This window comes from Trachypithecus francoisi, unplaced genomic scaffold (assembly GCF_009764315.1).
Source record: "Trachypithecus francoisi isolate TF-2019V2 unplaced genomic scaffold, Tfra_2.0 Lachesis_group18, whole genome shotgun sequence".
NCBI lineage: Eukaryota > Metazoa > Chordata > Mammalia > Primates > Cercopithecidae > Trachypithecus > Trachypithecus francoisi.
In genome coordinates this window covers 57,351,499-57,375,240 of record NW_022681463.1, presented here as the reverse complement: position 1 = coordinate 57,375,240, position 23,742 = coordinate 57,351,499, and the positions used below count along the sequence as shown (strand labels likewise).

The 23,742-nt window shown below is 33.1% G+C and overlaps 1 protein-coding gene across 2 annotated transcripts in view; it reads right to left on the bottom strand.

The window, feature by feature from the left end:
* The window catches only part of DIAPH3 (diaphanous related formin 3), a 512,593-nt gene that overhangs the window by 153,943 nt on the left and 334,908 nt on the right, over window positions 1–23,742 (bottom strand). For both annotated transcript variants that reach the window (XM_033177601.1, XM_033177602.1), the window contains 2 exons: window positions 19,795–19,919; window positions 13,534–13,698 (listed from right to left, as the gene is read on the bottom strand). In XM_033177601.1, coding sequence (XP_033033492.1) covers window positions 13,534–13,698; window positions 19,795–19,919 — 290 coding nt within the window. The remainder of the gene's footprint in view (window positions 1–13,533; window positions 13,699–19,794; window positions 19,920–23,742) is intronic.

The window sequence follows — 23,742 nt, the reverse complement described above, 5'->3', positions numbered from 1 at the left end:
TGAAAAATGTATTGAGATTTATTTCATGGTCTCTAGTACATAACCAATTTTATAAAAGTTCAACTTGCACATGAAAAAATGTGTATTCTTTAATTACTGAGTTTGAATTCTATATACACTAATCAAATCAAGTCTGTTAATTGTTTAACCCTTGTTTTTAATGATATTTTTCTGCTTATTAGTAAGTTAGAGAACTTTGTTGAAATTTTCTAACATAATCCTAAATCTGTCAACTTATCCATATAGTTTATTAATGTTTACAATGTCACTTTGGGGCTATGTTATTAAGCACATGCCATTTTTAAATTGTATCTTTCACATGAATTAAGCTTTTTGTTGTCATGAAGTAATTAATGTCTTGGGTCAATTGTACCTATTAACATAGTTTCCCTCTTTCTTTTGATTAATATTTGTCTTATATTTCATTAACTGTCCTGTTACTTCAAACATTTCTATATTCATAGGTTACGGGGGGTCTCTTACAAAGAGCATAAAACTAGATTTTATTTTTTATATGATATTACAGTCCTTTAAAAAAATTATTGTGATTTATAAAATGTTTGTTTCCATCTATTTGTCTAGCTTTAGCTATGCATTTATTTTTATTTTTCCTGATTTTTTTTTTTTGGTGTGTCTTTCTTAGTCTATTTCTCTCACTACAGTTTAGAATTTATACTTGATATTTCTATACTTTCACTGGTTATCCTTGTATTTTTATTACACAAATTAGCAACTTAACTAGACCTAAAGTTAATTAATATCTGTATCTCCCTTTCTCCCTTGAATAAAATAAAGAAAACCCAAATTCTAAATCTCTCTCACTCAACTTATAAATTTATATAACATTGTTTTATTGTGTACTTTCTTTACATTTGTTTCCATAATACCTATGGCTTCTTATCTCTCAAATCTTTTTCTTCTTTTTTTTTTTTTTCAATTTGTTGCTTCTTAAATACAACCTTTAAAGCAGAGGCTAGGAAACTACAATCCTTAGATTGACCATATATTTTATAAATAAAATTTTACTGGTACAAAGCCACAGCCGTTTATTTACATATTGGGCATATCTGCTTTTGCACTGTTACACAAGAGTTGCAACAGAGACTGTATTGCCTGCAAACCTGAAATATTTACTATCTGGCCACTTAAGAAAAAGTTTGCCAGTCTCTTAAAAAAAATCTTTTTTAACCTAAAGATGTTGATGAAAAACACTCTTGTTTTCTGTTTATCTACAAATAGTAGATAATTCCACCTGTGCTCTATAAAGATCTTTTGCTGTATGCTCCAAATTAGAAGAACATTTATGTTTGTGCATCACTTAAAGATCTCACTCTCCTCAGCCTTCCATTTTTGCCGAAAAGTAACCTGTATCTAATTGTTGTTGCGTTGGGGGTCATATCTTTTCTCTCTGGCTGCAAATCTTTTTGACTTTAGTGTTCTGCAGCTTCATTATTTATTTGAAGTGAGTCTCATTTTATTTATCTGGCTTTGTATAAGTTGTATTTCCTATTCTATGGATTCCTGATCTGGAAAATTCTTAGCCACCATTTTGAATTTTGTCTTTTATTCTTTTTGAGTCTATTCTTCTGGGACTTTAATTATACAAGTGGTAGGCCTTCTCATCCTGTTCTCCATGTTTCTTAAGGAGTATTTTACACTTCTAATTATACTGTCTCCCTGGTTTGCACTCCGGACAATTTATTCAGACGTATGGTGCAATTCACCATTTCTATCCTTAAGTGAGCATAACCTGCTCTTTAATCCACTGAATGTTTAATTTCAACCATCACACTTCCATTTCCATACATTCTATTTGTTTTTTTCAAAATTGCTCATTTTTAGTGTTCTCCTGTTGCTTTTTCTTTTAAAACTTTAATGTTATATTTCCTTAAGTATTTCATATATTGATACTAAATATCTGGGGTCTTGGAGGCCTATATGTATTAACTTTTTCTGATCATTTCACCGCACAGTCCCTTGTTTCTTTGTGTGTTTGGTGGTTACGATTGAGTGTTCTTACTTAATTGAACTTAATTTGTGAGAATCTTGAGCACCTAAATTGTAACGGTCCTCTGGCACAGATTTGAATTTGCTTCTGTAAATAGCCAGGGATCATTTCTAACCTGAATAACTTTAATTTGCTTTTGTCACAGGCTTATTGTAAACGTTCTATTCATTGTATTCACCAAGTTGTGGTCTTGTTTTTCATTTCCCAGGGCAAGCCTAGTTTTCCCCTTTGCTCACCTGTGCTTATTGTTCAAGTTTCATCTTCATTCTTTCTCTTTAACCACTTTTGCCTTGGAGATTTCCCTAATTTTCTCACAGGGCAGCCACGTTTTTAAAATAGTTTGTTGTATTTTGGTGGCATGAATTTTTAAGAGTCCCTAGTAAATCGTATTGTGATAAGCAAAGTTCTCAAAAGTATACTGTTTTATAGGGTTGAACAACACAGAGATCTTATTTTTTAAAAATGTTCATATAATGTAGCAGTTCTTATTCATTATATATTTTGGGGGATACTTTATACATGTGTGTTTCATGATCCAAAGGTTATAAACCAAAAAAAAAAAAAGGTAATTGGACAGCCATATCAAATGAGTCCTGAACAAGCACTCAAAAAAAGATTGTGGAACTGAAGATCAAGAATGTCTTCAAGAATACATTAAATATGACATTTCACCACTTTTAGAAGTTGTAAAAAAAAAAAATCGATCTGAGCTTATTGCTGCATATTATAAAGACAGTATAATGATAAGGGGGTAGAAATTGAAATTATATTTGTTTGGTTTAAATAACCACCTAGCACTAAATAGCTGTGTGACTATGTCTCAGTTTCCTCTACTATAACATGGACAAAACAGTACCTGCAATATAAGGATATTTTAAGAAATAAATGAGATAAAACATGCAAATAGCTTATATCATTGCTTCACACATAAATTTTAGCCCTATATAAATGTTAACAAGTATTATTTCTTTATAATAACATCAATAATTTTTTTATTATTACAATATCATTAATGAAATGCCTCAAACACATTTATCCAGCAACAATTCAAGAAAAAACATTTTCTGGCTTATATCAATTATATATGCTTCCATCAAACATATGGGGGAGTGCCAATTTTCATAGTTCCTATGAGAATATGAATGCTTTCTATTCAGAGATGTTGGAATACGATGGTACACTGAGTTGATCAGGAGTAAAATGGTTGCATCCAATACAAGCTGCATCACTTGGCAGGGAAGCTATAGTGGCGAATTAAATATGGAAGGCAAGATGTAGTTCTCAACCTCAAGTCTAGCTATTATACCTCTAAAGATTTAATTTACATATATATGCACATTGTTTTTAATATTCTAAATCTAATGTTCATTATATTTCATTCTGGAAAATAAGAGTTAGCTCTCCTGTGTTTTCTCCACAAAAGTACTGCTTTCACTTGAAATTAGACATTCCTAAAAAATTAACCTAAAACACTGCCCAATAATACAATTAACATTTGTTTTATATTTTTCCCTAAAAGTACAATTTAAAATATCAATGTGCATTTTCCCCTCCTGCCAAAACAAGCATCATAAACAGCCTATATTCCAAATATGCCTTTACTTGACAGGTATATCAGTCTAATTTTATGTTATAAAATAAAATTTTAATAAAACATGAAATATAAAAATGATAGCATTAAATACAAGTAGGCTGCCATAGATTCTGACATTTTGATTGTACTTCATCTCTATTTGAGTCTTAGTCCATATAAATAGATTCACCTATCCAACTCAACATTTTTCAACATGATATCCTGTATATTTTTGTGACATAGAAAACTAGGAGATTTAATTATTTGAAAAAAAAGTTGAAAAGCTTACGAATGTCTTCTTGTTCAGAGTTCTATTTCATTCAACATTAATGGATACTCAAGCTATACAAGTCAGGGATCTCTTTAGCACAGATTTCACTCAACTCAAAAATCTTTACTTTTTCCTAAGTATTCAACTAAATGAGATTAGATTAGACAAACCTAACTTAAATCTCCATGTTTTCCAGGGGAGTGACTGTTAGCTACTATGAAAACAAGACTAATTTTTTCAAGGTAAACAAGCACATGCAGGTCTCACACATTCCCACTAAACACCTTGCTTAGGGTTATTTAACTTTAAGAAAAGGCAATGCTTCACCATACTTAATTACTACTTTCTAGAAACTCCTGATGACTTCAGTTTTAGGAATAAGTGGAAAATATTTTAATTTGGAAAAAAATCCTTAAAAATACATTTCTATATTCTCATACATATTCCTGTAGTGGAACAGGAAAAAAATTTAAAACATTAATACTAGTCACCAAAGTCTGTAAGAATATAGAAATTATGTGATCTACTTTTCAGTTTTCCATTAAAATTATTTTCTTTGGTAACTAAATGTAAAACTGTAAAAATTTTCCCAAAGTGCCAAAAACAAACAATAAATTATAGCTACTTTGTGGAAAATAATTTTATTGTAATAATTACAAGGTAGATGTTTTAGAAAAAAATCTTGAATGACAGTAAAATTAATCAAAATAATTTTTCTAGTATTACCAAATCCAATTAAAAAACTGCTATCAATAAAAATAGGAGAACATGATATACTGTGCTCTGGCACAAACAATTCATCATCTTAACATTCAATACGCGTTGCTATTAGTTGAACTTTTATGACCATGAAACTTACGAAGATGGGAAACTATCCTTTGAGGAACAAACTAGAATATCCCAAAGGATGTGCAGGTGCTGATTATTAAACTATCTCAGCTTAAGTTGCTATTTATTGTGAAATCGGTCTCAGGCAAAACAACAAATTACTTATTAACCCATCAAGGATGTAACATTACTGGCCCTTCTTAACTTTGCTATGAGATTCTTTGCAATTCCTTCCACACTTCTCAAAATTTTCAAGTAAATGAGATACTTCAACCTATTCACATTTCTTTAATAGATAAAGTATAAGATGTTTGTAATAAGGTTTTTCCCAGAGTATAATTTGATTTCCCATTGTGTGTTCTGTTCCCTTTTGTTCGGAAGTACTATACAATAAAAATATTATTTCTATCTCCCAATTACGAGGCTAAATACAAGCACAGCTAGCTATGCACAAGATGGCAGCCATAGTGTGCTTAAAGGTAGGCTTGCTGATAAGGCAGCAGTTTTTTGAGTTGCTGCTAATTCAAGGCAAACATCCAACTAAAGTCCCACTAGTCTCATATGAACCTAATTTATTTATCTATTTATTTATTTTATTTTTTTTGAGACAAAGTCTCGCACTGTCGCCAGGCTAGAGTGCAGTGGTGCAATCTCGGCTCACTGAAATCTCTGCCTCCTGGGTTCAAGTGATTCCCCTGCCTCAGCCTACCGAGTAGCTGGGATTACAGGAGCACATCACCATGCCTGGCAAATTTTTTTGTGTGTTTTGGTAGAGACGGGGTTTCACCATGTTGTCCAGGATGGTCTCTATCTCCTGACCTCATGATCCACGCACTTGGCCTCCCAAAGTGCTGGGATTACAGGCATGAGCCACCACGCCCGGCCACATAAACCTAATTACGTTTAAAATGTAACATAAAAAATAGCCTTAAGTTAACATGTATCTCCTCTCTATCTCTCCCTCTCCTCTTGTCTCTATGTGAGGGTGTATGAGAATAATCTAGAAAAGGCCACTGCATCTGATGTACAAAGAACATACCATTTTATTCATTTTTGTTTGTGGTATTCTCGGTTAATGTCACCTTTTTAATTACACAAGTTAATATATCTTATTATTATGTATTAGTTATTAAGTTGATTTCTTTTCCCTACACTATCAATCTATTTTTATCTCACTACCGTATTAGAATAATCTAGGCATTACCTTTTGCTATATTATTTCAGGGGACAAACAAAATACTTAAAACGTGGAAAAGAAATAAAAATTAGCAGTCATTTACTCATACAGAACCTGGCAGTCAAATCCACTTATTATCCCATTTAGCAATGCATAGTAAGAATAAATCTTACCAAGAAAGAAAGAAAAGTAAGCCAATTAGTAAGGTCTGTTTTTATTGTGAAGAACTTAAAGATTAGGAGAACCTATCAGAATTAAATTATTTTTCAAAGTTGCAAACTCAAAATATTCAGCACCGGAAATTGATCAAATTCCTTAATAAACAGATACTAAAGGATAATAAGAAAAACAGTCTTATAGTTAGCATATTTATTTTGTTCTAGGTTTGGAGCATTATAGCTCCAAGTTTGATCTCAGAATAACAAAGGTGCTAATGAAGACATAAGTCTTATGTGAAAAGACTCCAAATACAATTTTCAAGTTGTAAACCCACCAAATTAAGCAAGGATAGAAGATGCTTCCTATTATAATTGCACAAGCTGGCTCAACACTCAACCACAGGACTTGTACATGATTTTCCTTCCTCTAACACATATAATGAGTCAATCTACAAGATTTAGGAGCACACAGGAAATGCTTAGTGCTTTGACATTCCTTTTGATGATCTAGTTGGTCCACATAGTAGTCAGCACAAACGGCATTTAGAGTTGACAAGGATCAAATTTGTGTAATCTAAATGATTTGGCAAAATGAGTTTTGTTCTGGCTGTCCTCCTTATCAAAAACAATTTTACACTAAAAATATCCTCTGACTGGATGATTTCATTTTTGTTTGGCACTTCACTACTTTAGTCTGAGAATTCAGTAGAATAATAAATTATATTTGATCAACAGATGCAGCAAGATTAACTGAGTTATAATTGATTTTATATTTGTTCACAAGATAGATTTCAATTTTATAAACCAAAAATTGACTTAAAGTCAGCAAACAGCATGAATGACAAATCTTTACCTAAATGAAACATAACTTTAACAAAACTGTAGAAATACTCTAAAGCCAGAACTATACATGCAAAATAGGTAGCTATTTATTTCACAGTATTCTATATGGGAGCATAAAAATAAAAAAGGATAAAATACAGTATCGATCCTGTTATAATGAGATTGAAAATGTAAAATTACTAGACTTCTATTATTTGTACATGGCTAACTTGTTTTGAAGGTATATGTATGTTATGTGATTTGATCTTCAAAAAGTAATATCCCTAAGAGATGCATGCTGTTATTATCAGAAAACTGAGGCTCAGTAAGGTTAAGTAATTTGCCTATACTCATATCACTAATAATCTACAGAGATGGGACTCAACTCCAAGGTGCTCTGATGCCAGGACTTGCATCTCAACCACTGTTGTATTCCCACTAGAATGGCAAACAGCAAAACACCACTATTAATAACAAATGAATTGGCTGAGGCCTATCATAGGCAGGTTTCATCAATCATGCAAGATTTGAAGAAAACAGGACTAACCATGTCTCTCTTTGATTGTCATCACAGGCAATTCAGATGGGAGTTATATATAGGAAATTAAGTTATGGGAGAAAGAGACTGGATTTTATGAACTAGAAAATAAAAACTACAAAGTTTGGCACATATGTCTATACCCATATACAAAAAAAGATAATACCAATATAATGCTTCTCCATTTTTTGTATGCAGAAATAATCTTTTTTAAGGCAGGGATTTTTTTTTTGTTGCCCTCTAAATCCTAAACTCAAAGTGGGGTTTCCAGATATTCAAGGTCTTAGAAACTATGATTAAGAAAGGAATGTAGTGGCCTTTTACTTTAAAATCCCAACAGGAAATGTTCATGTGCTCAAAAATAAGCCACAGAAATAAAAAAAAAAAAAAGTATTCTATATGAGAATAGGTGATACTGCAAACTCAAGAGAGTCCACATAATAGCTACATATGTCTTACTAAAGCAGAAAAACGACACATTTTTAAGAAGTATAATTTGGTAGAAAAATTCTTTTGAAATAGGTTACCTGTAAGGAGATCTGTAACAAAGGGGTGTGAAGAGGATGAAAGCATTAGGAAGAATTTCTTTAAGATGAGATGTTAAGCAAAACAAATAAGATGTCAGATGAAATTTGCTTAAGTAGCTAAGAGCGTTGTGCCATGCTAATAATTTTGGATAAAGAAATAGTAAAAGAACTTTCAGCAAAGTTGGGCTATGGTTTAATTAGTACAGGCTTCCACTCGTACTAATTAGGAGAAGCATCACCCGGATAACAGAGCATTAAGGAAGAGACCATGTAGTTTGGGGTATGTAAGAAAAAGCAATTAGATCAAAATCCTCTAATATGAATGGAAAGTGGAAACAGTACATACATTATGCTTCAAAGCCACAGTGACCAATGAAAGGCAGAAAAATTAGGTTTAAACTCCAAGGACAAACATGAACATGCTACAGCTGTTGGACAGATTAAGGAGGATGAGGTTGCTCACAAGATTCAACAAAAATTCCATGAGCTCAATTCATCCTGTAGAAGCATGATATCATTTGCTAATAACAAATAGATTGGTTAATAGCATGTAATGAATCTAAAACCAGTCACAAATAGAAAACAATGATTATTGCTATACAACAATACATGAATAAAGGTATGAACTTCACTTGGTATAAAGCTTGATGCCTGACACACTACCGATTTACTCAGCATATAGTATGAGGTCAGATATTTTCACCTAGTACCTCCAATCTGAACTTTTATCTTCACTCAAGTCTTACAGTAAATAAAAATCTATTACGGAAAGATGCTGACCCTCTACCCTTCACCTTATCCTTCATCCCAGCAACCTGGCTTTACATTAATAGTCTTCTAATTTTAAGAGAACACATTTCATGCTTTGAAATAGAAGCAGATCTGAAAACATTCTTCTATCATGAACCCATCAATATAAATAGACAATTATTATACCCTAGGAGTATGAAAATAAAGTATGCCCCTGTGCTGATTCTGTCTAGTAAGTTATCAAAAACACTCTTAAAAATTACAACCTTGGCTTTTCTTGCAAACTCTCTGAGCAACAATGTACCTGAAGCTGTTAAAGAACAGGCCTTGGAGGCAGGCAGGCTTCCCTTCAGTCTTAGCCCTACCAAGTCTGAAGCTTCTCTGCAAAGACATGGAGCTTCTCCACCCTGCAGTTCTCTCACCTGTCACATTCTGGACTTCAAAAACACTGTAAAGATGAGGTGAGACGCTTCATGCAAAGCACTAGACACTGGATCTAGTAAGAAGCAACTACTCAAACCATGGTAGTTGTTTTGGTTTTGTTCTGTTGATCATGGTAACAAAAATAAAGCTAAACAAAATTACAATGCAAAATTACTCCCTATTTCTTGGGAAATTGATCAGTAGTTCGAAATAGAACCACTCCTATTATCTATAGTAGACTGTTTAAACAAATTAATTCCCAGTTGAGAATTCTTAAGTAGAAAAGGATTGACTGAAACTGCTGTCAAAATAAACAGCTGTTCCTCAGAGAAGCTACACGATTTTGAAACTTTTCCCCCTTGGTCTACATGGCTTGAGGCAGCAGTCTGGAACAGATGTTCCTTCTTTAGCTATTGTAACAAGGCTCTCATAGAGCAAAGAAAAAAATGAACCCGAAGGGCTGTATCTATACAAATTAGTCATGAGATCCCAGAAACACTGAGGAGAGACTGTATGAGTTAGTCAAATGTATAGCAGAAAGCTTTTAAACCCAGCCTTTAACTGCTTAAGTTTAAATCCCAAGACAATCTTAAATTATACATACTTTAGATCAATTATTCACAAACCAAATGATTGTTCCAAAAAATGGCCACTTTTTCTTTTTTTTTGCTATTGGGAGAGGGGTTAGGTTTCAAGCTAGTTCTGTTTGACACAGCAATAGCAGTTATGCATTTTATAGATGTTAACACAGGTCAGCCATGTACAGTATAGACGCTGGAGTCAGACAGCCTGGGGAAGTATCTTAGCTCCTTGCCAGCTATGTAATGATGGACAAGTCAGGATCTCTCTATACCTGTATTCTCATCTGAAAAATGGGAATAATAACAGTACACATACTACATCTGTTTGCTACCATAAGGATTAAATGAGTAAATATAGCTTCAGATGCATGGTTAGCTCTATATATGTTAGCTATTAAATCACCCATTGATCATCTGTTACTCAACAAATTTATCTATTATATACCATGAATTGCACTAGAGATACAAAGATAAATATGGCAGACACAGATCTTACTAAAGGAAGAAATGTCTGAGCAGAGATTAGAGGGATAAGTATGATAATTTAGCTAGGCAGAGTATGGAGAAAGTGCTCCAAGCATAGGAAACACTTAAGTACAGTGGCCTGAACTTGAGAGAAAACATTCCATGGAAAACTGCCAATATGGGGAGTAGGTATGGAGTGAAGACAGTGGTTCCAACCCCCGATATGTAATACAAAAATTAGCCTTCACCTTAAAATAAAACCTGCTCATTCATGACCAGAAGTATACCTAAATGCCAAAGGATAAACAATGGAAACATTTTAACATTCCTTTTAAGAAGAAAATTTTTGCCTATGATTGTGGATTTCCAGAACAAGATCTTCAACAAATAAAACTCTACATCTTTCTTTAGCTACAGATCTAATATTTCCATACTGACTTACTCATATTAACCTGGTTTTCAAAGTTGAATAATACAGAATTAAAGAGCAACCCAAGAGCTCAGAAGACTCTGACAAAATGAGACATTTATTTGTCAGGAGTTTTTGCCAATATTACCACTCCAGACTTCAAAGAGATATATTTTGTTTAAAATTTAAGCAGTATAATCATATTTATCCCCAAAAAAGAAAGAAAACTAGAAGAGAATGAAGTACCTGTATAAAATCTCACCACCTTGTTACAATCACTTCCCTTCCAGCCTTCATGCTTATTTATCTCCTAAATAAAATTTCTTCTATATACTATTGTTTAGATTTAATAATTTTTTATTAAATCTAATGTTAACAATTTTAATTTAGTGCAGTGTACGCATGAATGTGTGTGGAAGTAGTGACTTCTAGGACCCATAAAAACTCTGAAACAAAGTATAGCTGTCACTCTGTTACCCACTTTTTGGAACCATTTTCCCATTCAAACATTTTCTCTCTCTGCCCACTACTTGCCCACATGAAATGCCAAGTTACTCATAGAATGCCAAAATCCTCTAATCCTTTTAGATCTAAGAACATCTATTAAAAGCATGACTGCTATTGCTGTGTCAAACCGGACTAGCTTGAAACCTAACCCCTCTCCCAATAGAAAAAAAGAAAAAGTGGTCATTTTTTTGGAACAATTGATCTAAAATATGTATACTTTACAAAGTTGGGATCTGGATTCAAATCCCAACTGGATCTCTTAGAATCAATACGGCATTGATCTCATTAGGAAACCCTCCAAACGTCAGTGTTATAATTTGTGAAATGGAACATAAACTGTAGAATACAAGAGGCAGCGTGACATAATGTTTAAGAGTTAGGGCCCTTAATCCTTTAAAGAAGATTTTATGGGTTTAAATTCTAGTTCGACCATTTTATAGCAGTATAACACTGAGCTGGATATGTTCCATCTCTGTGCCTCAGCTCCTTTATCTGCCATAGAAGAACTGTGTGGCTTGTCTGACATACTATATGTAAGGCATTTAGAAGAACACCTGGCTTATAGAAAATACTCAGAAGGATATTATTACTTCATATATCCATTTTATACTTGATGCACAATTGTGTCAGAGGTCCCCAAGACAGCCTCATGTTTGATAATTTGCTGGAAAGGCTCACAGAACTCAGAAAAGCCATTATATTAACTGTGATGGTTTATTACAAACACTATTAAAAGAAAAAATGTGCAAAGGGCAGACTTCAGGAGAAACCAGGTCCAAGTTTCCCATGGCCTCTCTCAGTGGAGTCCAACAGACAGTGCTTCATCTTCCCCAAAACAATATGTGACAACATGTACAAAGTATTGCAAACTTGGGAAGCTTCTGTGAGTCTTGGTGTCAAGGATTTTATTGAGAGTCAGTCACTTAAGCACAGACTGCCTGGAAGACTAATCTCAGCTATTCTATCTCCAGCTCAGTAAGAGGTCAAATGGAGACAGTGTGGCCCAGGGCCCCAGGTAAACAAAACAGGTGTTCACCATAAATCACATTGTTAGCATATCCATATAGGTTGGCCCAAGACCCCAGGTATATAAAATGTCCTTATCAGGTAGGATATTTCTAGGTCTCTTAGTAGCCAGTCAGGGGCCAGTGTTCTCTGGAATACGAAGGTTTTGAGCACCCCAAGCCTGCTGAATTAACCGTTTACTGCATAATTTATTGAGCAACTACCATGTGCCAGGACCTATGATAAACATTAAATATATATTATCTCATTTAATACTTAAAACATTTTCATGGGGAAGGAATTCACATACCTTTTTTAAAACAAATGTGGAAACTGAGGGTCAAGGTTAAATAAGTCTTCATAGACACATAACTCATATAAAATTCAAATCTAGCTCTCTCAGACAGCAAAGTCTTTACTAGTTCCACTAAGCCATATTGCTTCACAAAACATTGCAAAATTTAAAATAATATATTGCAAAGTATATGACACATACAGGTATATCATAAATATATTTATTAACCAAATTCAATTCTGACAGTGAAAAATAATTTACAGACTGCTTTGAATTTGTGGAGAAAATAAATTAGAACTGTGACCAAGTGTGTATTTCTTGTAAACTAGTTTTCCTTTAACATACTGTTTTTATTAAAAGGTTATCTAATCCTAACTAAATAATTATAACCAAGTCCAACAACCTCAGCAATAAAGTTTTCCTGAGATTAAAAAGAACCAGTTCTTTAAATTCAACCTTCTTTTTCTTCACACCTCAAAACTTTTTAATCGCCACAAACAATTGCTAAAATACAGAAATGACTTACCCATCTATTAAGAATAACCATTTTTCACTGTAGAAATATATCACCAGTTTCCCTAGGGAGGCAACAATGCCTCCTCACTTTAATATATGTGTAGTTCTTTTCTTTCCCCCATCTAATCAGCTAATATTTTTGAAAAGATATTTTTAATGCCTAAATGAAAGGATTCCACATCAAAGGCCTGACCTCCCTATTAAAGTATCGAAAGGAAGCCCTACAAATGTAAAACCTATTCAAAGGCAAATTGCGTGTAGCTTATTGTACAATGCATTAAGAAAAGGAAAAAATAGCTTTATAAAAGCTGCATGGAATTTGGTAAAATTATATCACAAAAATACAAATTGATCTTAAGTATAAAGAAACAAATTCATAGCCAAGAACTTATTATAGAATTGTTCTGTAATCAGTCAGCAAGGGAGTCTTTATGAAGAACTTCAGAATTTGTCACTTTTTCAATCAAAATGTCTGATTACAGCTTAATGTTGGAACGGTCAAAAGGAGAACAAACTACATTTTTCAATAGATTTTTAAATCTGAAATTTTATAGCTGACTTTCAAAATCAGAAAAGATAGGTTTTCCTACAGCAACAAGAGTAGAACGACATAATGAGATAATAGATAAGACAGTATAAATAAAAAAACTTTTTAAAAAACAATTTTTTTTTTACCATACCATGAATGTGGTTCTGAAGTTATTCAGGTCAGTAAGAAAGTCTTCCACGGACACCTTCTTCACATCAATGGCATAGTATCCCATTATACTCTGGTATAACTTTTCCATGTTTTCGTGTAACTTCGAAACTGTCTCATATTGTTCTTTTGCACTGATAACAAATCTGTATACTATAGTTAAGGTGTTCTGAAATTTACAAAGTAATGCTTTGGGGGGTGAGAACTCTGTAAATCCAATGCTTTAGTCTAATAGCCACCATTATTACATTTCCAAAATTCTAAAATTACTTCTAATAGTTTACCATTCTTAAAGTCAGTCTGTACTGCACAGCAACAAAATCTTAAATTCAATTGTCAATTAACTTTGGGAAATCATTAGAAAAGATTTATGTATTTAATATTTCTCTTTAACATATTTAAAAATTTTTTCTTCCAACTTACCATAATAATATATAATATGCAGGTCATACAATATGATTTAAAATTATAGTTCAGTAGTTGGCAGCTGAGTAATTGCAATGATACTGAAATCAACAGTACAAGCATTAAGCACAACAGTTAAATTGGACAACTTGGGATCAATTTCTAGCTCCTATACTTAGTAGTAGTGTGCCTGTGGGCAAGTGCCTTCATGTCTCTGTGCTTCAATTTCCTCATCTGTAAAATGGGAATAATAATATCACCAACTGACAGGGCTACTGAGAGGACTCAATGAGTTAACACATGCAAAGTTCTCAGAAACGTGGGCATTTAGTAGCACACAAAAATACTTGTTATTATTATCCCTCATTTATTTTAAACTTTAAGGTCCTAAAAGCAAACAAAATACAATTTTAAGAGTTAAACTGAAAACTTCTTCCATTATGTAAGCAAATTAGTGTTCTAACTTCTCTTACAAAACTGGTCTATAATTTCCTTTATGCATTAGATTATTAAAAATTATTATTACATACATAGGCACACACATATAGAAATGTTCTTCTCTCACTCATGACAATACAGTTCAAAACACACTGAAATTAAGAAGATGAATTTAATGTGAATGTGACAGTCACTGATATTAGAAAACATTTTCTAAATAAAAAGTGAAATTTTCTTTCTTGTGTGGCAAATTGCTAATGCAGTCAGATATAATATGACTATACCACATCCAGAAAAAATGATTCTTCTAGAGAGAGCATCACTCATAATTGCCCATGGCTCCTTTAAATCGGGACATTTAAAGAAATGGAACATAGCTAAATTTGCAGAAGTCCTTTTATTAACTTTGACTAGCCATTAGCAAAATGTAAAACAAATAAAAAACAGTATTCAGGCAGGCCAACAGAAAGAAGCTAAAAATGGGATTTTTATGTCTACAATTTTTTTTGGCCCACAATTTCAAAAATATATGGTTATTCTGGCCAGAACTTTCATCCGTAGGGGATAAATAAGGAAACTGACGCAGGCCCTTTACTTTGAGAAAAACAATGAAAGACCAAGGAAAAAAGAGACAGCACTACTGCCAGGTAAGGAGTAAATGTAGACTAGCATATGACAGAATTCTAATTCTTCATCATCATCATCATCATCATCATCATCATCAAAAAGAAAACGCAAATGTAGTTAGCTGTCCTTGTGCAAACTGTTAAATTCCAACTTCTGGATTTGTCAAGAGCTTTGGAAAAATATGTGGGATACTCAACAAAATAAACATTTCATAAAATTCATTATAAAATATTAATGTAAGCCCAATTACTTGATGTTTTGAGAAATCTATTTTGTTTTCCTTTACCAACATTGAGGCCAAATTCTCATGAATTTCTACTAGAATCACTGTCATCCTCCTATTTGAGAGGCAGATACAACAACCAAATCTGTGTTTACATGCACTGAAACACAAGCATTAAGTGTTGGCCAACTAAGACTTGGAATTTTTCTCCTAGTCTGCCAGTACTGCTCATCACCAAACCACCTACCACAAACATATCCTGCATTTATTCTTAGGTCATACTGACATTATTAGGGTTCTGTCACCGAGGATGCCCACAACTTCCATTAACACACTTTACAAGGATCAGCATCATTCAGTCCTATGTGTCTAATATATTTCATAGACTTTCTTAAGTACACAGGATCCAGCAAGCCATTCAGTAAGTGTTCACTGAGTTCCACTGTATTCTAGGCACCAGGAAAAACAGTAGCTAACAAGTCAGGCAAAGTCCCTGCTGTCATGAAACATTTTAGAGTATGGAGACAGATAATAAATAATGAATCAGATTTTCAACATAGTATAAGTATGATGTAGGAAAAAAATTGATATTACATAGAGTGACAGAGGTTAGGTAGTTAAAGTCTTGGCTAAGAAAGTCAGATTAACTAAAACAACAGAGGCTTGACCGTTAAAGAGCAGTGAGCCCTCCATTGGGTAGTACTCCCTTGCAAGTATAATACGACTTCAGAGAAAGAAAAGATTATTATAAATTTGGGGACTCCAAGAGAATTAAGAGCAGCACATTTAATGCTAGCTTTAAAAGTTGGCTAAGGAGGAATTAAGTGGAAGACAGGCAAGAAAGAAAGAACGGAAGAAAAAAAGGAGAAGAAAGGGAGAAGATTAATTCAAGAGAAGAAAAATCTGCTAAAATAAATCACCCAATCGCCCCATTTCCCACTCTTACAACTGGACTGTGTATTACACAAGTTTACACTTCATCCATTCCAACCTTCTATTTTACTTCCTAGTCGCCACAGTTCAACATACTAAATTCCTTTATTTGAAAAATGCTGTACATTATGCAGTGTAGAATATAGATATAAGTAAATCTTTCTCTCAATGAATTTACTGGGCTGGCTTTAGCATCTACCCAGTGATTTCAGAAGTTTCTAAAGCATTGCTATATAGAATAACACACACAAAAGTGTGAAAATAAAGTGGGATTTCAATGAACAAATTTAAAGAATATAACATGGAAAGGAGTCAAGTAACTTGTCACATAAGTTATAATAAATACAGAAATATATAAATGTCTAGCAAAATAAGTTTTTCTGAAAGACACAGGAGAGGGAGTAGGAAGAAAATAGAAAGGCAAGTGCTCATGCAAGAAGAATTTCAAGTGCAATGCTCTAAGTTCTATTTGTTATTCTCCTTAAAATAAGACACATCACAGAATTTAAAGATCATGAGAAAGGAACAAGCACTACATGACACAAATCCTGGCATATTGTTAATTTTCTCACCGATAAAAATTTAGTAAGTACATACACCTCACATACAATAGTTGGCATGTAACAATACTGATATACATTGAATTTAGTTTCACATTTTTCAAGCAAGTAGTTACTGTGGAAATGGTCAACTCTAATTAAGGCTCTGACTAGACTTAGCAAGTGGGAGGTAATAATTATTACTAAAAAGTCAATGATATTTGAAATGATAGTGCATGCTTTTTAAAGGATGCACTAAATTCAACTTTTTTAATATTAAGCCGTATAGGTAAAGAGTGAGCATACATTGAAAGAATAAAAATACAATATACTATCATCAAATGCTATTAGTAAAATTTCACATTACAATAAAATTGTATCTCAATAATTTAAAACAATTCAATTAATTGATTTAACAGTTCATTAAATCATAATTGTTTAAGTACATACTTGTAAGATACATTGTTAACAATTTAAAAAATACACATATTCTTCCAGAATTGGTGAATGAACCAAACGTTCGATATGTACCTCGATTAACAAGCATTTAAATGAAAAACATGAACAAAGTTTAAGTGGTTAATAAACTTCAAGTATATTTTATTCATTGTGTACTTTAGATTCCAAATTCTTCAATTTTTTAACATCTAAGGAGCTCACAATTTGCCATTTTAATAAGATCTGTATAAATGCATTTAATATGCAAAATCTGACTTGTCAGTCCTAATTAAAGTAAACAAAGACTTTCAATGAATGAATTTAATTACTTCAAAACTAGTATGTCTAACTAAGATGAAAAGCAAACGAGTGCAATCTAATCTCAGCAAAGAATATTTATGATTATAAGCTTTGTCAATAGCAAAGTGCACCAACTGTTCATATATCTGACTTCCAAGAGATACATGAATGCTAATCAGTTCATTAGAGGCTTCTAGGTTGTGATATTTAGCGACAGGATGTAGTAGCTTTCTTGTCCATGGAGTATAATTGTACTCAGAATGAAAAATTGTTTCCAACAAAGCATCATCCTTCCTGTTTCTGATTTCCTGCTGGTTGCTTTTTATGAGCCACATACCTTTCAAGAAGCCGACATCATTCAGTTTCTTGTGTCATATAAATACAAGTATAGATATGTCCTGACATTGTCTGCTAAGCAAGATTCTACAACCTTTACTCCAAGCTCAGGAATTCATCTTGGTTCTATAAACCTGAGCTTCATAATTAGTGCACTCACAGTGTACCACCAGAAGCTACATGCAAGCAAAATCTTTTCTGCACTGCTTTATATCTATAGGGAACAATAAGTAGTTCAATTAACAGTACTTAGCTATTAACAAACTGTTACATATGAACAGTTTAACATAATAAAATTAAGAAAAAAGCTAAGAATGATGAAACATATAATGGCAATAATACATTTATTTTAAAAAGCATACTTTGTCATATGAGAAGGTAGCACAAAAAATTTTTGGTGAATACAGACTTCATCTTTACTTAAAAAAAAAAAAAAAGCCTTCCTCAGTATGGTGATAAAGGCAGCCTTCGTAATGAAATAAGAAACTGGATGGGTGGGAAGATACAAAAGGAAACAAACACATTAGCCTGAATTGATTGTTGCTGGAGTATATTTTTATGATATTTCCCGACAGAGACAGTGAAGGAAGCTAAAATTCAACTAGTTCACAATTAAGCTGAAAGCATATACAATAAAATCTATGACAAGCCAAATATTAATTTTGTGATTCACTAAATCTCAGGAGAGAAGAGGTAGAAAGAGGGAAAATAGTCATTTTATTTCAAGTACCTCAGTTTAAGATATTAGGAGTGTCTATTTATAAGAGCTCATTTTAGAAGTGAGTTATCTTTCACACAGAATTCATTTGTCCATATGGGATTTTAATAATGCATTGTAGTAATATTTTATTATAACACAAAAGATATCAGTCTGCAATTTCACAAAGTGGTTTGCAAAGCAACTCAACATTAGTTTCAAGAAACAAAAAAAGTTTATTACTTCAGTTACTCAGAGATTAAGCTACAAAGTTAGTGATAATAAATATAATTGAATACAAAGGAAACCTTAAACAGGACACAAGCTTCATGCTATTTATTATGTGTGTGTGTGTGTGTGTGTGTGTGTGTGTGCGCGCGCGCGCGTGTGTGTGTGTATGAATATACACACATATATTTATCAATTTATTTGGGTTAGGAAAATATCAATACAAGTAGTGACTATAATAAACTCCATTTTGACTTTGTAAGAATATAGTATTTCTAAAGGAAATATTAAATTTTATAGAGCACAAACTAATTTACAATACATGCCAATTCTTGAAGTTAAGCGGACTAGTTAAACCTGCTTATGAAGTCTTGTACCTGCTTCCTCAAACATTTCAAAGGTATCTAAATCACATCATGACTTTAGAGTCAAACTTCCTACAAACTAAGTTTTAATGTCTTTTCAATTCTTAATGAACATCAGAAGGAAATAAGGAACATGACAGGGAAAAGATGAGAGAACATACTATTATCCAAGCTGATAAAAAGGAAAAAAGAATAGAAATTAATGGGTATACATTTGTGGGCGGGCATGGTGGCTCATGCCTGTAATCCCAGCACTTTGGGAGGCTGAGGCGGGCAGATCACTTGAGGTCAGGAGTTCGATACCAGTCTGGCCAATATGATGAAACCCTGTCGCTACTAAAAATACAAAAACATTAGCTGGGTGTGGTGGTGAGAGCCTGTAGGCCCAGCTACTCAGGAAATTGAGGCAGGAGAACTGCTTGAACCTGGGAAGCAGAGGTTGCAGTGAGCCGAGATCATGCCACTGCACTCCAGCCTAGGTGAGAGTGAGACTCTGTCTCAAAAAACAAACAAACAAACAGACAGACAGACATTTGTGTATTATTCATAATAGACAGACACTTTGATAAATTTCCCTGCAAGAAGGCAAAGGTTAAATTTTCTGTAATTTGGCACTACAGAATGATCTCTGGATACACAAAGACACCTAAAATATTAAATAAACTGTATCTCTAGTTGACTAGTGACTTAAGTTATTTAGATATCAAAAGGATATGGACATCTTTGTCACAAACTTGTCATGCAAGTCCTCAGGAGGGGGAAAGGTTTCCAATTCCTTCTCAAGCTGTTGAAGCTGCCTTCCCATCTGCCTCAAATTCTTTTCCAGCATTTCTACAGAGACTAAAAGAGAGTATATTAAATGCCTTGAAGGGACAAAATTATAATATATAAAAGGTAAGACACCCTAGAAACAAAACATTCACGAAAAAAATTCATAAAAATGTAAGAAAATTCATTATAAAATAAAGAAAAATAAATTTCACTTTTTTTAACCTTTCAATTTAAAATCTAGTTATAAAAGAAATTCAGTAAGACAGTCTTTAAAACATAAGACAAAATTTAAGAAGTGCTCACACACACAAATAACCACACTTAAGAAATAAGTTTTATTAGAATTCTTGACCATTGGAAATATTACAAAATCATCAGTCTATTCACAGACAAAAATAAAACATTTTTTAAAGGTCAACTGATTTAAATATAATTTTAACATTTTTCAAAATCATCTCTTGACAGGGAACAGTGAGTAGACGGGAAAGATGGGGAAAAGTGCTTTCTATTGCCCAAGCTTATCTACAATGGGAAAGAAAAAGTAGCAGAGGCCATTTATAATGACAAATGTCAAGCTTTCTTTACTGATATCCTGAATACTTTATTATCTAATAATATTTTTCCTTCTTTGACTTAAAGTGGCTCTCACAGTACACAGGAAGAAGAAATGGTAAACCAGGGCACTGTGTCACTAAGAGAATATACTGGTCACCCAGCAGAACAGACATTAAGGATCATTTCTGAAAATCTTTTCATAGTCAATTTTATATGACACTAGAAAAAAGATTTAGTAGTGCAAAAAAAGATACAGTGACCTAAACCAACTTTTAAACTATTTGCTTTAGGTACAAATAAATTCTAGGTTAAAAAAAAATCTATTGTTATTGATCAGTGTGAACTATATAAAATGATGTTTAAAGAATGAATATAGAAATTCAAGTAATCTGCCATTCTTAGAATTTGAATTAATCCTGAAGAATGGGTACAATTCAAGTTTTATCTGTAAGGATAGGAATATCCTTGGAAGCAATCTAAATGCCCAACAAAATGAAACTGAGTTTTTTTTTTTTTTTTTAATTTTAAGCTTGGTTCAAAAGAATAAAATAGTAAGGAGATATTAAAAATAATGTATAAGAATATGAAATGGTGTTTTATTGTTTTTTTTTTAAGCCTAGTTGTACAGAAAATAACATTTGGTATTCTGACATTAACATCTTTTAATACAACCTAAATGTATTTTCTTATTTTAAAAAATTAGCAATCTAATTCTTAGATACAACGTTTCAGGAGTTCAATGATTGAACTCTTCCGAGAACCACATGTAATACTTGGTTTGTGCTTGAAGAGTGATGGTACTTTAACTTTTTGCTCCCACCGTGATGAAGCTAGTGTGGATTTATACTCATGCATATTTTCTCAATAGGTTTTTTTGTTTGTTTGTTTTACTTCTCATGTATTCCCTTTCTGTGATTCTTTGAATTTACACAACAAATGCTATAATGCACCCCATTATCTGAGTCATTGTCTCAATATTAAGAATCACAGATTCTTACCTTTTTAACTGTTTAACTCATTTCCCCAATACCTTGCTGTACGCTGCTTATAGTGGTAACACATATTTCCTATGCTATGCTCTTTCATTTTTATGTCTGCTTGTCAATTATCCACAACCAAATTCTATTTGATTAAGCCAATGGTGTTTCATTTACTCTTCCCATTTCCAATTTTTTTTCTTTGCTTCTTTCAAAGTTCTCTATCTGCATTACAGAAGAGATTCCTTTTGCTCTCCTAGTCTATTTGATCTCTGCCTTAAAGTCTCATTAGCATTTCCTCTATCATTTTTCAAGAACTCTTACAGGTGGTTCAGTCACTTTTTATACTTCCAAAAACTCTGCAACTTCTGATTAAATAAAAGTTCAAAAGCAAGCTGGACATGGTGATGCATATCTGTAACCCTAGCACTTTAGGAGCTGGGCAGGAGGATCAACTTGAAGCCAGGAGTTCAAGACCAGCCTGGACAACAAAGTAAGACTCTGTCTCTCCAAAAATTAAAAAAAAAAAAAAAAAAATAGCCAGGCATGGTGGCATGTGCCTGTAGTCTCAGCTAGTATGGAGGCTGAGGTGGGAAAATTTCTTGAGCCCAGAAGTTTGAAGCTACAGTGACCAGTGATGGCACCAATGCACTACAGCCTGAATGATAGAGCAAGACCCTGTCTCTTTTATTAAGTAAATTCATGCTCAGAAATGTTTATAAGCCATACATCCACTTTGTGCTATAAATTAGGTTCAAAAAAGTAGTGTATTAGTAGTATAATGGTAGTAGTAATTGTTATAATAGTAGCAGTAACAATAAAAATTACAGTAATGGTAATAACAACATCTAAAATGTAGTAAGTGTTTACGTATGTCAGGTACTGTCTTAAGTGTTTTCTATTAATTAACTCATTCAAACCCACAAGAACATCATGAAGTAGGCATTATTATTATTATTCTTGTTTTACAGATGAGGAAACTGGAGATCAGTAGCTAAGTAAAAAGGTCAAACAACTAAAAATTGGTGAAGCTAGAATTTGAATTCAAGCAGTTTCATTCTAGACCTTATTTTTAACCACTGTGTTATAAATTACTATAGAAATCACCATTTTATTTTCATAACCCCGTCAGTAACATTTAAATAAACAGATATAATTTTCACATAATAAGGGGTTTCTTGTACATTCTTGCCCATTGCAATCACAAGCAATCCATATTCCCTTCCTAAACCCAGGGAATATATGCCTAAGCATTCGGGATGGATGGGTGAGTGTGCAGTTATATATATAACTTTTTATATATGTATTTTTAAGTAGTCTATATATTAAAGTAGTATCTCACCTTGAATAAAACCATGTACTTAAAATACTTAGTCTGCTTAACCAATTTTATTATGCACACATGTCAAATTAGCAAAAGATCTAGAGAACAGACCAATAGGTCTGAGGGACTCCCATATGAGAAAATGCACAGGGCAAATGTTGGGAGAGAACATAGATTGTTTGATTTTTTTTTTTCTGACACCAAATACATTGTTCCAACACCAATCAATTGTCTAATTCTCCAATACCAACTGGATGTCCTACAATTGGAGTTAGTGCAGACTCCATAAATTAAGAGCAAAATCCTTCAATTCCGATACTAAATTCCCAGATTTAGTATCAGGCTGTACAGGTAGAAGAGCTCACTCCCACAAAACTACCCTCATTTCAGATGCCCGTTGCCAGTCGAGAAGACCACTCTAGACTGACTCACTATAAATTTGGGGACTCCCAAAACTCCCTTCCTTGAAGTTCCACAATTCACTAGAATGACTCACAGGAATCAGGAAAGCACTATACTTATGATCATAGCTTTATTATAAAGGATACAACTCATGAACAACCATACGGAAGAGATGCACAGGACAAGGAATGGAGGGACAGGGGTGGTGGACAGTTTCACTGCCCTTCCAGCACATCCACTCTCCAAGCACCTCCATGTGTTACCAACCCAGAAGCTCCCCTATCCTCTTTCAGAGTCTTAGAATCAAAGAAAAAGTTAAGTCATCATATCTTCAACATCATCATCACCAGACCAGGGACAGTCAGTCTAAGAAGAAGGGTTGCTATTTTAAAGAGTAAAATAGTAGGAATGTTTGGGGCATATTCAAATATTTCAGGTCAACATCATGAAAAATAAGCAAGCTATCTTCAAAAAGATAAAATAGTTCTTGAGGCTACTCTACAGATGCAAATCTCACTAAGTCATTTCTTATGCTTCATCAGAAGTCTCTGATTATATTACTTGTACATTATGGTTAAGCGGATTTAAATGTAATTGACCAACCTCTCACTTGGTATTTAAATAAGGACCAACA